The 14,454-nt window shown below is 39.7% G+C and overlaps 2 protein-coding genes across 2 annotated transcripts; both read left to right on the top strand.

The window, feature by feature from the left end:
• Window positions 1-115: 115 nt before the first annotated feature.
• On the top strand, window positions 116-5,198 carry LOC131771585 (proline-rich transmembrane protein 1). Its single transcript, XM_059087399.2, has 5 exons — window positions 116-277; window positions 1,089-1,157; window positions 2,524-2,765; window positions 3,430-3,561; window positions 4,028-5,198. The coding sequence occupies exons 2-5, from the start codon at window positions 1,145-1,147 to the stop codon at window positions 4,184-4,186; spliced, it is 546 nt and encodes a 181-aa protein (XP_058943382.2). The 5' UTR covers window positions 116-277; window positions 1,089-1,144; the 3' UTR covers window positions 4,187-5,198.
• A 519-nt stretch (window positions 5,199-5,717) lies between these two features.
• LOC131771647 (microtubule-associated protein futsch-like) lies at window positions 5,718-14,258 on the top strand. The gene is made up of 2 exons (XM_059087502.2): window positions 5,718-5,993; window positions 8,373-14,258. Exon 2 carries the CDS (start codon window positions 8,413-8,415, stop codon window positions 13,426-13,428), a length of 5,016 nt encoding a protein of 1,671 aa, XP_058943485.2. The 5' UTR covers window positions 5,718-5,993; window positions 8,373-8,412; the 3' UTR covers window positions 13,429-14,258.
• Window positions 14,259-14,454: the final 196 nt, after the last annotated feature.

Here is a 14,454-nt window from a genome sequence, read left to right as displayed (position 1 = left end):
TGGAAACCTTTCTACTGTTTGCAATTTTTCATGTACATTACGCTAATGTAGTTAGACAGATGTCCTCCTCCCCCTCTCCCCCCCCCCCCCGCCACTCCTCACTCCCACGGGGTAATGACGCAACTTAAAGTATTCCTTTAGCTTTATTCACTTGGCGTGATCATCGCGCTTGCGGTGCGTTTTTCTGCTCTTTACTGCTCGAATGAAGGTGATTGATCTTGCTCTTTAGTCGGGAACTAATAGCTCTAAGAAGAAGACGTGTTCTTACTTTCTCTTGGTAAGTAGCCAGCGCCTTTTTAACTTCTTCTCACGCGCTCACTGAACTTATGGCAGAGTCGTGATTATGCTTGTTCGTGATTGTTTGTTTGTTCGATTTTGAAATTACTTCACACTGTAGTTTGGAAGTGCTTTTTCGCAAGACTAAGTCTGTAACTTATTGACCAAGGTATTGTAAATGTAGTTAACTACCGGTCTTACCACTCCTTAGCCCTGTTTGGACGTAGGAAATAGAATTTGTGTTTGAATACGTAAATCAGAATCTTAGGGATTTTTTTTAAAATTGTTTTTATCTTTTCGTGTGTTTTTTCAGTTAAAGCGACGTATCTGTTACTTGTCGAATTTTTCTCGGTAGCGTCACAACTAGCACGAAATACGCGGAGACTGCGACTGCAATGAATTCAATGCTTACGGATGCCCTTTCTTTGTTTTAATATATTACCAGAATCGAATAAATAATTTTTTTTTCAGTTTTGAGTGCAGTAAGCGCATATCATGTATTTAATACATTGTGTTAGACGTTCGTATTTTAGTTGTCTTCATGCGTTTATGTAAGTGTTCGAGATCTTCCAAACTTATGCAAAAATGATCTTGAACTGGGAAATATTGATTTCATTTCTGACCGTCACAGTTTTTGCTCCTAAAAAACGGTACCTTGTTTGGGATCAGACAGTTTATCGTGATGGGTTAATACCAGTGTGAAATGAAACTGAAATATACTTCACAATGAATAAGCCATCAGTTGGCCCCTTCATGAGGTTTGATGGCACCTTGATCAGCAATTCTAATGATAAATTGTTCTATTGAAACAGATCTGACTGCTGGCTAACATTGTAAGGGAAGGTGGCTACTCATATAACCTCAAGTTATGGCAGCAAAAGGTAAATGCATTGCCACTGTAACTGAAATTTATTCGTAGAAATGTAAGTCATCAAATTTTAGAGATTAGATTGCCTTGTCTTGTGCATGTTGCATGCCAAATCAAAAGGCTGTGTTATAGAGTGTAATGAATTTCAACTGTATTCTCTAACTTGATTGTAATGCAGAATGGTATTATCATAATGTAATCATTGGGGGGGGGGGAGGGGAGGAGACAGGGGGGTCACAGCCTACCACCTCCTGTAGCACTTTCTCCAACCTCCAGTACTTTTGTGCCCCTTTGCTTCCCAACTCCTGCCCTTTATTGTATTACTCCCATCTTCCAGTGAGTAATCTAATGGCTAATGTAGTTTCAAATGTGTATTTACTTGCATTTAGGAATCCCTCATATACTGAGATCATGCCAGTTAGAAATGAAACCGAACAGTCACACATAAACTTAAGAGTTTAGTACTCCTTTCTAATTCCCTGCTTCTAGCTTCGGTAATTGCATATCCATTTCAGGAAATTATGTTGTTCACAAATCTTGTTGTCATTGTGAAAGTGGCTTTATTATGGTTGGTAATAATTTTTCATATCTGACAAACTCAGTAGCTTCCCCCCTCATTGAAATACTTGTATGTATGGATGAGAAGTTGACATCTTCTTCAAAGTCTGGGGCCAAGGGTCAGATCTTTAAGGTGTACAGACAACCAGAAAGTATCGAACAACAAAGGTCCTCTAACTAGGGTGGTTTGGAAAACTTTTATTTAAGGCTTCTCGGAAATGCCATTTCCTGTGTTTTCACAGATATTTTCAATAAATAAATACAAAGGAAATGTTTGAAAAATGCAGTGTTATTAGGTAGTTACAGTGTTTTTAAGTTACACCTCAGCTAGCTGCTGAAAGTTGTATATACATTTGTACACTGGTATCATGCAGCTATGTGACTGTCTGATTTTAGAAAAGGCTTTGCAGAAAAGAAGTCTTTCATGGACTGATTTTTTTCATTGCCAGACCAAAAAATACTGAGGCTGATCAATATAGCCTCTGATGACATGTGACCTAACTCACTTTGTTTGCTGGAGAATTTTAACTGTTACAGAGTTCCCCCCCCCTTCTTGCCGTCCCTCTATTTCATTGTTTCTTCATCCTAAATTCTGTTTCTTTTACAAATTTCCATTTTGTTCATTGTTTAAATTTTCATTACAACAAATAGTACTGTATTATACTGTCTTCCATAATTGCACACAACTGATAAACAATTCCACTTGCGAAAATCAAACCTCGCAAATTAAAGGCAATCACAGTTTCAATGACACATCTATTGAGATTTTAATTTTTTTTATTTTAAAGTATTAACATATTTTCCTAAAATTTTCATCCCAGATTCTCAACCAGACACAGAGAATAAACCAACTGATGATCTACCACCTCCTTATCAGGCAGATCCCCCCTCTCCTTACCCTCAACAGCCAGGTTACTCAGTACCTCCTCCTGTTTACCAATTGCAACCAGGCTACCAAGCACCACCTGGTTACCAAGCACCACCCAATTACCAAGCTCCATCTAGTTTTCAAGGTGGTCAAGTGTACCATGGTGCTCCAGCTGGTGGTTTCATGGTCACTACAGTACGTTTTCTGCATCTCAATTGAAAAGATTTTGTCCTATTTTAACCTTTTTGCTGCTGACTGGTTTTTCATCCCAGTGTGGATCAGACTTAAGGGATAATCTCTATTGCTTTCCTCATCAAATTCAGTGCCAGAATTATCTTCCTCATCACCAGAATTTTTTGGTATCTCTGTCACCAAATGAACAAGTCTTTATCAGGCTTCCATAAGTATATTTATATGCAGCTTGATTGTTTTTTCTGTGTACAGTAGTGTTCATACAAGTACCACAACTTAGCACATACTGAGTACATTCTCATATCTTATGTATAATCTGATACAGGACATACTCAGTACTTCCTCAAAGCAGTAAAAGGGTTAAAGTACACAGTCAGTTACATACTGGTTAGCTTTGATCCTTGTTCAAGCCCCTAGCCTGGTCATAGAGTTCAAAAGACAAAGATGCTTCAGAAACTGTATGATTTAATCTCCTACATTAAAATTAGATGTGAGAATTTAAAGCATTATAATCCTTTTTGAAATTCCAATTAAGGACCCAACTGTGCAAAAATGGTCTTCAAATGGCAAAATATCCACCAATTATAAATGCCACCCTTTTGAAAAAAAACTCTCCTAGTTGTGGCAGATAATAATTGTGTAACATTGATGTTTTGACATCTTTTAGCAACCTGGTCCACCTTATGCAGTGCAAGCAAATGTTCAAGCCTCTCCTCCTGATTACCAAGGGCTGGCTTGGTTTGCCTGCCTCTGTTGTTGCTGGCCTGTGGGTATCTTGGCTATACTGAAATCTAATGAGGCAAGTGTGTATTTTTGACTTGGCTTAATAAACCTACAGCTCTATGGTCAAATGTTTTTCTTGAATGCACTTACGCATATGGATTCAAACATTTTTTTAGCATCACGGAGAAATATGATCTCAACAGTTTTCTGGAAATTGTGTCTTTAATGCCAAGTGTGAGGGCAGCATCTTTAAATCAGAATCAAGAGTGACCTGAAAACCTCATGGACTGCCTCATGGGCCAACTAACATACTTCCCCAGACAGTTTCAAAAAAGACCAATAACTGAGTTTTATTTGACTTTTTTTTCCCTCCCCTTTCCCATTTGTTCTGAGGTGGGGTGGGGTGGGGGGATAGGGGAGTTATCTGGGAGCAGTGTGTTAGGTAGTATTTGGAGGGGAATATATTGACCTAGTATCAGTATTTTCTTATCCCAGAAATCGCTTACCTTGAGATTTTTTATGACAAATTGTTCTTTTTCTAGGTGCGTAATTCCATGGCACGTGGAGACTACAACTCTGCAAGAGTAGCATCTAACTCAGCCCGTACTTTTTCCTATTTGGCCATTGGTCTTGGAGCTAGTTTTTTTATTATGTACATCATTGCCTTAATTATGGTTTTCACACTTTTGAGGGTTCAGTAATAACCCAGGAGTGAAATGAAATTTCAATACTTGAGAATAACTCATGGCACAATTTAGACAGCCCAACCATGAGCATCAAGATATCAACAGCATTAGTAGGTTTAATATTCCCAGAGCCTCTGAGTGATTTTATTCATTTGATGCTGAATTTTGAAGTATCAAATTTGGGTTGTTTTGTTGGGGCTGCATGTATGCGGTTGCTATTACTTTGAGCTTAATTGCTCACAATGTTTGTATAAAATGGATGGTGTTTGATGCTTACATTACTGCAAACATCATTGTGAATGATTTGCCTGGTTGAAAAATTTCAGCAGTCTGTGTTGTATAATTATATTCATTTTGTGGAATGTTTATGCACCCACCATGGAGGAATATTTCATGGCCTCCAACTAAAATTTCTGGTGACCCTCAATCCTTAGCAGTTCCAGTGCTCCAAGCCGCAACTAAATTCTATTTTGGTCTCTGGGTGAAATGAAGATTATTCTATTGATATGTGCTTTCTATTTGTGACTTAATATATTTTCTGTGACTTAATATATTTTCCATAACTTAAAGCAGTTGTCATGTGAAAGAAGGAAACTCTTCATATGACTAGTTGGAGGTGAAATTAATTCAGACAATTTTTGTATTTTTTTTACAATTTGCATCAAGGGCTTTTTTTATAACTTGTTTAAAACTGACAATTTGTCATTTCTCTTGGGATAGCAATTACTTAGCTATGAAAATGTAAATATTGTCTTCACTCTGTGAGTACTATAATAATTTATTGTTTTACCGTAATTCATAAGAGTGAAATGTTTATTGGGAGTTGAGAACAAGCTCAGGGAAATAATTATGTGATGGTGAAATAAGTGTCACATTTGTGTACTTGACAACAGGCTTTAATAAAAAAGGAGTAATGTTTCATTTTTGGAAAGTTGTGGTTACTTTTGTATGCAGCAATTGTTTTGTGGTTCAATAATTGATATGTTGGAAAGTGAAATTACACAGTCTAATGCTAGGAGAATTTGAAGCTACAGTCACAGTTGTTTTTTTTAACATCACAGTCTAATGATCAAATAATTTATTCTTCTGTCTAGCTGTTGTACAATTTTGCGTAAGTCAATCAAGAAAGTAAATTTGGTGCCAGTCATCACTGGAACATGTCCAAGGTGATAATTCTTAGAAGTTTTTTAATGTTTAAAGAGTAACCAGGGTGCAAAATAATTTTCCCCATTTCTGTTTGTATGACACCCTGTTGCCTTTGCTGTGAGTAAGTGTTTGGTACCTCTTTTTTTCGGTTTGTTTGTTCTTCAGAGATGTATTTCGGTTGTGATTAAGCCTAACATTAATTGTGATTAAGATCTAACATTCTTGGCAGTTGCACTATTAACTGGCTTTGATTCCAGTGTGTCCGATAGCTGTGACTTGTTCTCGCGGAAGCGCGCAGGCGCACGTTATACTTATCCGCTCCGCGCGCGTGATAATCTTGTCTGAGCTGCGTGTCATGAAATAGACATGAAATGTAGACCACAAATATAGAAATGGTATTTTAAAAATATGCGGGGAATTACGTTTCGGCGGAAACCACACATGATCACCCTGCTGCGAACGATATCGGAATAAAGAAATGAAATTTCGATTTGCAAGGACCTTAAAGTTTCGAAACCTGAAATTCGATCGACAATCTTCATTATCTTATTTGGCCATCTAAGTGAATCATCATATTTCAGATCGAAGGCGATTTTTCTAAGCGTGATCTCGCACTGCGAATACTGGTTTGTTTACTTCTACCAGGATTGAAGTGTCAAAGCTTTCATCTCCAAAGGTGAGTGCCACGGAGAGTTTTTTTATTACGATTGTTAACATGGGAACTGACAAGTTAGGATCAGACATCAGCTTCCGATGCGATTGTCACAATGAGCTCCTACTGTTTAAAACCAACATTTACACAAATGTTTTGAGCGCGCGTGAAAAATGTTGTCAGAAACACATTGTATTCTTCAATTCCCAATTGTTCAAGAGCGATGAACGGTCAAGAAATCGTAAACATGATGAAATTAGTCGCCTTTCTGCGTTTGAAATCAGGAAGCTCTACTTTTATCGCGCATTTTCGTTGACAGAACCTGACCTAGACAATGAATTGAAGCAACAATGTATAAACCATATTTCAAGGGCTACATTGTATTTTTTTCCGAAGTCTTTACTTATCTAGGACGCTGCGGAATTTTATTGAAATTTATTTTTCCCTTTAAGTTTTCGTTAAACCTTTCCAACAGATTTGAGCGCTTTAGTTCATCTTCTTTCAATGACTAAAATTTTATTACAGGTGATGCCATCTGGAATAACCATTTACATAAAATTAAAACGCATCCCTATCAACATGTCACTATCAGATCAGTAGCTGCCATTGTTCATAGTTATTATGTCTGTAAATCCATATATGGAAAGTAAACTATGGTAAATAATTGCTCAATACCGAGTAATTTTTTTGTAAAAATACATTCGGCCAAAAATTCGTGATATCCACTGACCTTTCTCAACAAGCGTTCGACCCCTGCAGGCATTTTAAAACGTCTGTCACATTGCAGAACTTCCCTACATTCATAAAACGAAATAACTTTTTGCCTTGACACACTTAGGTCGATATAGTATATATTGAAATCTTCAATAAGCTGTTTCATCGCAATATACAATCCATGTTGATTACATGCAACCGTTAAATTTCGCATCGTTTTATTTTCGCGCCTCAGCAGAGACAGAAGACAGCTCTGTTCTTTTGTTTGTTTTTATTTAATTTCTATTTTGTTAATTGGTTTGAATTAACCTTTTTGTGATGCCTATTGTTGCATGTCTGTTTTGCTCTCGTGTGAGACCTTCAAATATCCATGCCTTTAGAGTGAGATTAAAGTTCTTCGCTTCGGGAGGGTCAGTTTCCTTTTCTGCGTTGGACAGTTCGCTGCAATTAAAATCTGATTAGCTACGGTGTCTCCTTTCCTCGGCTACCTTGACATATAATTGCATCCAAAATATGTGACTTCCTGTGGTTCTTCTGTTATTGTCTCACAGTAATTTTGTCACATTTTCATTTGTAAATGATTTTGGCAAGGGTAAACAAACTCAAATCGAAACCTTTGACCTGTGAGTGTATTAAGTTGGCGATCTTGGTCAAACTTGCTAAATATATGCTTATCACCGTCTTACATTACACATTTCCATGAATGAAAAATTCCTTATAGATTGTATTTAGTCGGAGTGCAAGAGAGGATCAATCTCTCTTTTTCAATGAGATTAGTTAAGCTTTTTCAAAATGCCATGTTAATATTTTGCGCGAGGCACGCGTGTGGAAACTCACAGAGCACGCGCGCGTGCTGAGTTTACTTTTGTGCCATCTTTTCCGGAAGTCAACAGTAAGAGTTAGCCTGATGATGTTGTGCGCCCCGACATAAACTTGTTGTTCCGAAATTTTCTGTGATCTGCCAAAGCAAACCGACGTTAAGTTAAATGGGCTTTTTGCATGGGATCTGGACCCCCTCCCATTGCACATTTGGACTCCCTAGGTCCAAAACAAGCCCTTCTCAAACCATGTGCATCCATTCCTCACTCAGATTTCACTGAATCATGTTATGCCAACATTCGGGTAAAATACGGCGGCAGGATACTGACAATAATGATTTTACTTCTGTTGTAAATTATGAAATGCACTTTGTTGTCCGCTGGTGTCTTCTACTGACATACTTACGTCTACAAGTGTGATCCATTTGTAAAACCACTAGTAAATTAGGGAAAAGGTTTGTATCTATTCTCAAGTATATTTTGCATGTGGAATCTCACAAGATGATCATTTGATTTTACCTAACTATAACCTACACTTGCATAGTACGCGGGAGAGGGGGCGAGGTTCAGAAAGGGACCGGGTGGGTCCAAATCCGCTATGACACGGGCAACAAGGGAGCTAACATTTCAACCACTAAGAGCGACTAGCGTCAAATTTTTCCTCATCGTGTCACCCCTAAATCAAACATTAAGGTCATGAGACTAATGGAAATGATCAACAAGTACAGGAGCTCTTGATTGTTAAGCAAAATCTCCTTGTCAGCACCTTAGGAAATTTATGGAGAACAGTATGGAGAATATACATACTGATGTTTGGATGTGAAGGGTTAAATTCACCAACTAATCACTCTTCTGTTACATTTTTTCATAGCACTGACAGAATAAAATAGCGAAAAAGCTAGCCAAAGAATATGGAGGAAAAAGCCTTGTCATTGGAAAACAGTGGCTCAATAACTCCCCATGTGAGTATTTCGTCAATCGATGGAAATGGTCAAAGTGATGTTGACCAAAACGAAACGCAGTGCCAAGAACATGATGAGCCAAATGGAGGAAATTCTCTCGAGGAGGATGAAGAAGAGGCTTTAAATGATAAGAATATAGTGATTTTTAATGGACCTAAGAGCGACGGACTGGTTAACTATGGTTTTTTCGATCTCGAGGACGAAGATGAATTAGCTCCTAGCGAGGGCTCTCACAACTTACAACATGAAGAATTTAATGAAATTGGAACTGGAGAAGGTGGACTAACAGTAACAACAACCACTGCTACAACTTTTTCAAGGCGCGTTGATCGATCAGGGACGAAGATAGAAATTCCCTATAGTCTAAATGAAGAAGACGAAGAGCAAGAAGAACGAGAACAAGAACGAGAAAACAAAATGAAGGAATTGTCATCTGAGAGAAACGAGAAGCAAACGACTAATAATCTTCTTCAAGAAAATTCAGCTGTTGTCGTTAAAAAGAAAACCATTACTTACCACACTGAATCAATAACAGTTAATGGTGTTACTTTGGAGAGCAGAGAATTCATCGAAGATAATGTAAACGTAACAGAGAAAAATAACCCAGAACTACTTTCCATGAAGAGTAATTCTGAAGTAGTGGAGAGCGTCCAAGGAGGAAATGAGAAAGATCCTATCGATAAAGATTCCATGATTATTTTGGAAAATAAACCCACGTTACCGCTTGTGGAAGCTGTTCTTGATGAGGGAGTAATTAACGGGGTCCGACAGTTTACCTTGGAGAGTGCACCCGAAATCATCAAAGAGCTCCCTGGGTCACGTCAATTGTCGCAAGTATCGAATGAAAATGAGAGTAGTGAACTTCGGGAACCATCAGAGGAAGTTTCCCTCGTAGCAAAGGAATCAGAACCACGATCATCCCATTACCACCCTCTGCTGGTAGAGAGAGTCGAAACAGTAGAAGGCGATGCAAAGGTTGATGTGGATATTGTTCAAATAGATAAAGAATCGATTGTTATGGAGTCCCAAAAGGATCAGGAAACCGAGACTGAAGCTGCGGACACGATGAGTGTTATAGAGGAAGAATCTCCTTCTGTTGTAGATAAGCGGCCGCCATCTCTGCATTTGGAGGCTGTGTTTGACCACGAGGAGGAAGAAGGCACTAGAGAGAAAAAGGTGGAGATATCTGCTGAGGAGGTAGAGAAGAAGCCTTCGTCGCTTAGCATGGAAGAAGTAAAGCAAATAATTAATGAAGATTCTCCTGAGGTCATTGAGAGGAGGCCTGTATCTATTCACATGGAACAGATGTTCAGTGAGGAAGACCGCACCGAAGTTCAAGAGCCGATAAAAGAAGCCTCTGAAGTTGCAGTAGAATCAGAGCCACGGTCGATCTATTACCATTCAATGTTAGAAGAGAGTGTTGATAAAGTTGAAGAGGAGGATAACTTTCATGACAGTTTTTTGGAGGTCAAAGGGGAATCAATAGACACGGAGCCTGAAAAAGACTTGGAAACGAAAAATTATTCTGATTCCAGGGAGGTTATAGCGGAAGAATTGCCCTTCGTTGTGGATAAACGGCCTGTATCATTTCACATGGAAGCTGTATTTGAGAATGAGGAAAGCGATAAGGACAGGCAACCAATCGCGGAGGTTTCCCCCGAGGTTGTAGTAAAGAGGCCCGTGTCACTCCAGGTGGAGCACTTGTTTGGTGAAGGTGAAAACACTGAGGTTCGAGAACCGATAAAAGAAGAGTCGACTGTCGCAGTGGAATCGAAGCCGCAAATGTTCGTTTATCACACTATGTTAGAAGAGAAGGTCGAAGAAAAAGATGATGAAAATTCTGTGGAAGCTGGGGATGTACTAGTCGATATCAAATTCGAAAAAGGCGCCGGAAATGAGACTGCGGAAATGACAAAATCTTTAGACACAAAGGACGAAATATCAGAGGAACCACCCCATGTTGTAGAAAAACGACCTGTATCACTTCACATGGAAGCTGCATTTGAGTTCGAGGAAAACGATGAGGTCAGGCAAACAGTGGAGGAGGCTTCTCCCGAGGTTGTAGAAAAGAGGCCCTCGTCACTTCACATGGAGCACTTATTTGATGAATATGAAAGCACTGAGGTCCGAGAACCAATTAAAGAAGCTTCGACTGTCGCAGTGGAATCAGAGCCACGATTTTTGTGTTATCATGCGATGTTAGAAGAGAAGGTTGAAGATCAAGTTGGGAATGAGGATGACGATGATAATTCTGTAGACATTGGGAATGAACTAGTCGCAATTAAGTTCGAAAATGGCAAAGGAAAAGAAACCGCGGAAGTGATAAAATCAATAGATACAGGGAACGAAATATCAGAGGAACCACACATTGTTATAGAAAAACCACCTGTACCTCCCTGCATGGAAGCTGCCTTTAAGCTCGAGGAAAACCATGAAGTGAAGCAAACAATAGAGGAAGCCTCCCCCGAAGTTGTAGAAAAAAGGCCCGTGTCACTTCATATGGAGCACTTGTTTGATGAAGGAGAAAGCACCGATGATCCAGAACCAATTGAAGAAGCTTCGACTTTTGCAGTGGAATCAGAGCCGCGACTGTTCTTTTATCACTCGATGCTCGAAGAGAGGGTTGAAGAAAAAGATGATGACCAGACCGTGAACGACGGTAATGAATTGATTGATATCAAATACGAAAAAGGCGCCGTAAAAGAGACAGCAGAAATGACAAAGTTGAAGACAAAGGACGAGATAACAGAGGAATTACCCCTTGTTGTAGAAAAACGACCAGCATCACTTCACATGGAAGCTGCATTTGTACTCGAGGAAAACGATGAGGTCAGGAAAACTGTAGAGGAGGCTTCTCCCGACGTTGTGGAAAAAAGGCCCGTCTCACTTCACATGGAGCATTTGTTTGACGACGGCGAAGGCAATGAGGCCCCAGAACCAATAGAAGAAGCCTCCTCTGTTGCAGTAGAATCAGAGCCGCGATTGTTCTGTTATCATCCCATGTTAGAAGAGAAGGTTGAGGTTGAGATCAAGAGCAATGAAGACAAGTCTGAAGACATCGGGGATGAACTAGTCACAATCAAGCGAGAAAAAGACCAAAGAGAAGAGACTCAACCAACGACAAAAGCTTATGAAACAGGAGGTGTAATTTTCGAGGAATTACCCCTTGTTGTACAGAAGCAGCCTGCATCCCTTAACTTGGAACCCACTTTTGATCACGGGGAAAACGATAAAGTTAGGCAAACAATAGAAGAGGCTTCTCTCGAGGTTGTGGAAAAGAGGCCTGTGTCACTTCACATGGAGCACTTGTATGGCGAAGGAGAAAGCAACGACATTCAGGAACCAGTAGAAGAAGCATCCACCACTGTAGTAGAGTCGGAGCCTCGGTCGCTCTCGTTCCATCCTATTTTAGAAGAGGCTGAAGAACCGGTAAAGCAAAAAAATGGTGATGTTATTTCACCCGAACTACCAGGGGAACCTAAAAAAGACGAAGAAATGGACATTAAAGATCTGGAAGCGGTGTTCGACGGTAGGGACGACGAAGGAAAGAAACCAGTGGAAGACGCCCTACAAATTCTGACAAAAGAAAAGCCAACAGAACAAGAAGAACCAGTCACAGAAGCGCAGCTTGTAGTGGTAGAGAGGAAAACTGCTTCAACTCAGCCAAAGGTGCTGCTCGATCATGAAACTCCTGGTGATGAGTTCGTAGACGTGGCAGAGGAAGACAACAAAGCCACGGTGGAGTCCTTGCTCAGTAATATTGAATCGATAATCGAAAAGCCATCTTCAGGACAACCATACAGTAAAGAAGTGGAATTAGCACCAACTAGCGACAAAGAACCCGTCGAGGAAGAGGCAGTCTTCAAGATTGAGAAGAGGGGAGCTTCACTCAACATGGGGTCGCCCCTTGATCCTGAAATCTTTGGAGAACAATTCCAAGAAACGTATCCTGATACACAAGAAAAGCAAGACATTGTCGACGAAGTTGTTACAGTTATAGTTCAAAAGAAACCCGTTTCTCATGCTTTTTATGACGAGCAGGAAGGTGACACCCAAGAAACAGAATGCTTTTCTAAGGACGAGCCTCCGTCGGTTGTTGTGTTAGACATACCTCAAGTAGAGAAAAGGAAGGAAGGCGAGGACTCCGTAAAAGAAATAGCTGCCCCTGTTGTACAGAAGAATGAAGTTGAGTTTTATCCTGATCTTTTAGTGCTAGAGGGAGAGGAAGAACAAAAACAAAAGGAATTTGACGTGGCACACAGCAAGCAAGCAGTAAACAAAAATTGGCAAGACACTAAGCCGACCGAATTCATCACGACCACAACATCGGTTGTAACGTCAATAGAAAGTACTGATGAGCAATCTGCAAACGACAGTGAAACCATTGTAACCAAAACGGTTTACGAGAAAAAGACTTTCGAGGCAGCCAGCAGTTCAACTAATTCTCTTCCTGACACGGTCACAACAGAAGAAATGCTCTCCTCAACTTCTTATACCAAGCAGTTTCATGAGGGGAACATGGATGGTGAGGTGGAATTAATCCGTTACGTGCTTCGGAAGAGGCTCTCAGCTCCCGAAATATTACCCGAGAAAGAAAGCGAAGGTTCTGCACCTTTGGCTGCATCGGAGGATCGTGGAATTCTTGAGTCTCAGGAGCAGTTTAACGTGATGGAAAGTCCTCGGAAAGTTAAGGAGTCTTCGCTGCCAAACAGAACACAGGGCGGAGACGAATCTGAGATGGAACCTTATACAGATATTCCCTATGAAGAGAAGCTTATTCCGGATTCTCTGGGAGAGGCACAACCTCAAGTTGCCGATTCGATGGAGAAGGAAGAAGGTGCTGATGAAACATTACCTGTGCTAATGCTGTTAACGCCTGAGACGGCAGGAGAAGAAAAGAAAAGTACAAAAGCGAAGAAAGGTGGGCTTTCATCGCCACAATGCAAGTGTTGCTCAGTGATGTAAATTTGACGAACGGTAGATGCAGCTAATAGCAAAAGCCTCTTGTAACTTAAAGAGCTTATCAAAGCCTACGTCAAGGAATGCTAACTGTGTGAAAAATGTGTCTTTAGTTAGACGCATGGCATTGATAAAAGAACACGGTCGTATTAACTACCCTTGGCGAGTAGTGAAAATAATGAATTTATACTTTTATTAGCTAGTTTGGTGCTGTGACGCACAATTGACGCTTTGTCTTCTTTATGTGTTTGGCATAGTTCCGTTCTTGAACCAGAAATGTGCTAAGTGCTTTATACTGTATTCTTTAGACTGTATAGGAGACATGCACAGTTATAAAACAACAAATATTGTTGTTTTAGATTCGTATATCAAGGCGACTGAGTCGAGACACTTCAACCAAAATCGATGTATTTGGACGTATTAGTGATGACACGACATCGATGTATTTTTTTCCTTTCTTCGCTATTTCATTTCCGGTTAACCAAGGTTCAATAGCGACTTTGCAGCCTCTATCGTTTAAGATTTAAGACGGAAAACAGCGGCTGTGAAAATATTTGGCGAGCTGAATTCGGAAATTTCTCTTCCGCTCCTTATTTTCACCTTATAGGGGCGAGGAAACGTCACGTTTCTCTACCAAAAGACTTCAGTCTTGAGGTTGCTTTTTTTTCCGTAGTTTCTTTAAACGAGCGGTAATTTTCTTACCTGTTTTGCCCTTGGAAGAAGAATTAGTTTTATTTGTTCCTAGACGTGTAAACGGGTTAGCTTTTATTGCTTGCAAGTGAATTCTAAGAATAAGAGAATAAGATTGGTTTTTTTATTAAATAAAGATTTCTCAATTAAACACACTTCCATCTTTTTCCTTCCAACACAAACTTGAAGAGCCTGACAAAGAAAAACCGAAGGCTCATGTAACCAATGAGCTGAAGAACAAACAATTGAAGGATTATTGTAAATAACATTTTTAAAATGAAAAGCAAGTACAAACCTATATCGAAATATACCATTATTGTCGTTGTGCAGGTAAACTGAGAG

The sequence above is a fragment of the Pocillopora verrucosa genome, chromosome 1, assembly GCF_036669915.1.
Source record: "Pocillopora verrucosa isolate sample1 chromosome 1, ASM3666991v2, whole genome shotgun sequence".
NCBI classification, from domain to species: domain Eukaryota; kingdom Metazoa; phylum Cnidaria; class Anthozoa; order Scleractinia; family Pocilloporidae; genus Pocillopora; species Pocillopora verrucosa.
The sequence above is the reverse complement of the archived record's forward strand: the minus strand, read 5'-3'. Positions and strand labels throughout refer to the sequence as shown.

Bases quoted from the DNA above. Each gene is read 5' to 3' on its own strand.
- LOC131771585 (XM_059087399.2), top strand. The intron at 2,766-3,429 runs GTACGTTTTCTG...GACATCTTTTAG, and splicing joins GTGGTTTCATGGTCACTACA to CAACCTGGTCCACCTTATGC. The intron at 3,562-4,027 runs GCAAGTGTGTAT...TTCTTTTTCTAG, and splicing joins CTATACTGAAATCTAATGAG to GTGCGTAATTCCATGGCACG.
- LOC131771647 (XM_059087502.2), top strand. From the start codon at position 8,413: ATGGAGGAAAAAGCCTTGTCATTGGAAAACAGTGGCTCAATAACTCCC.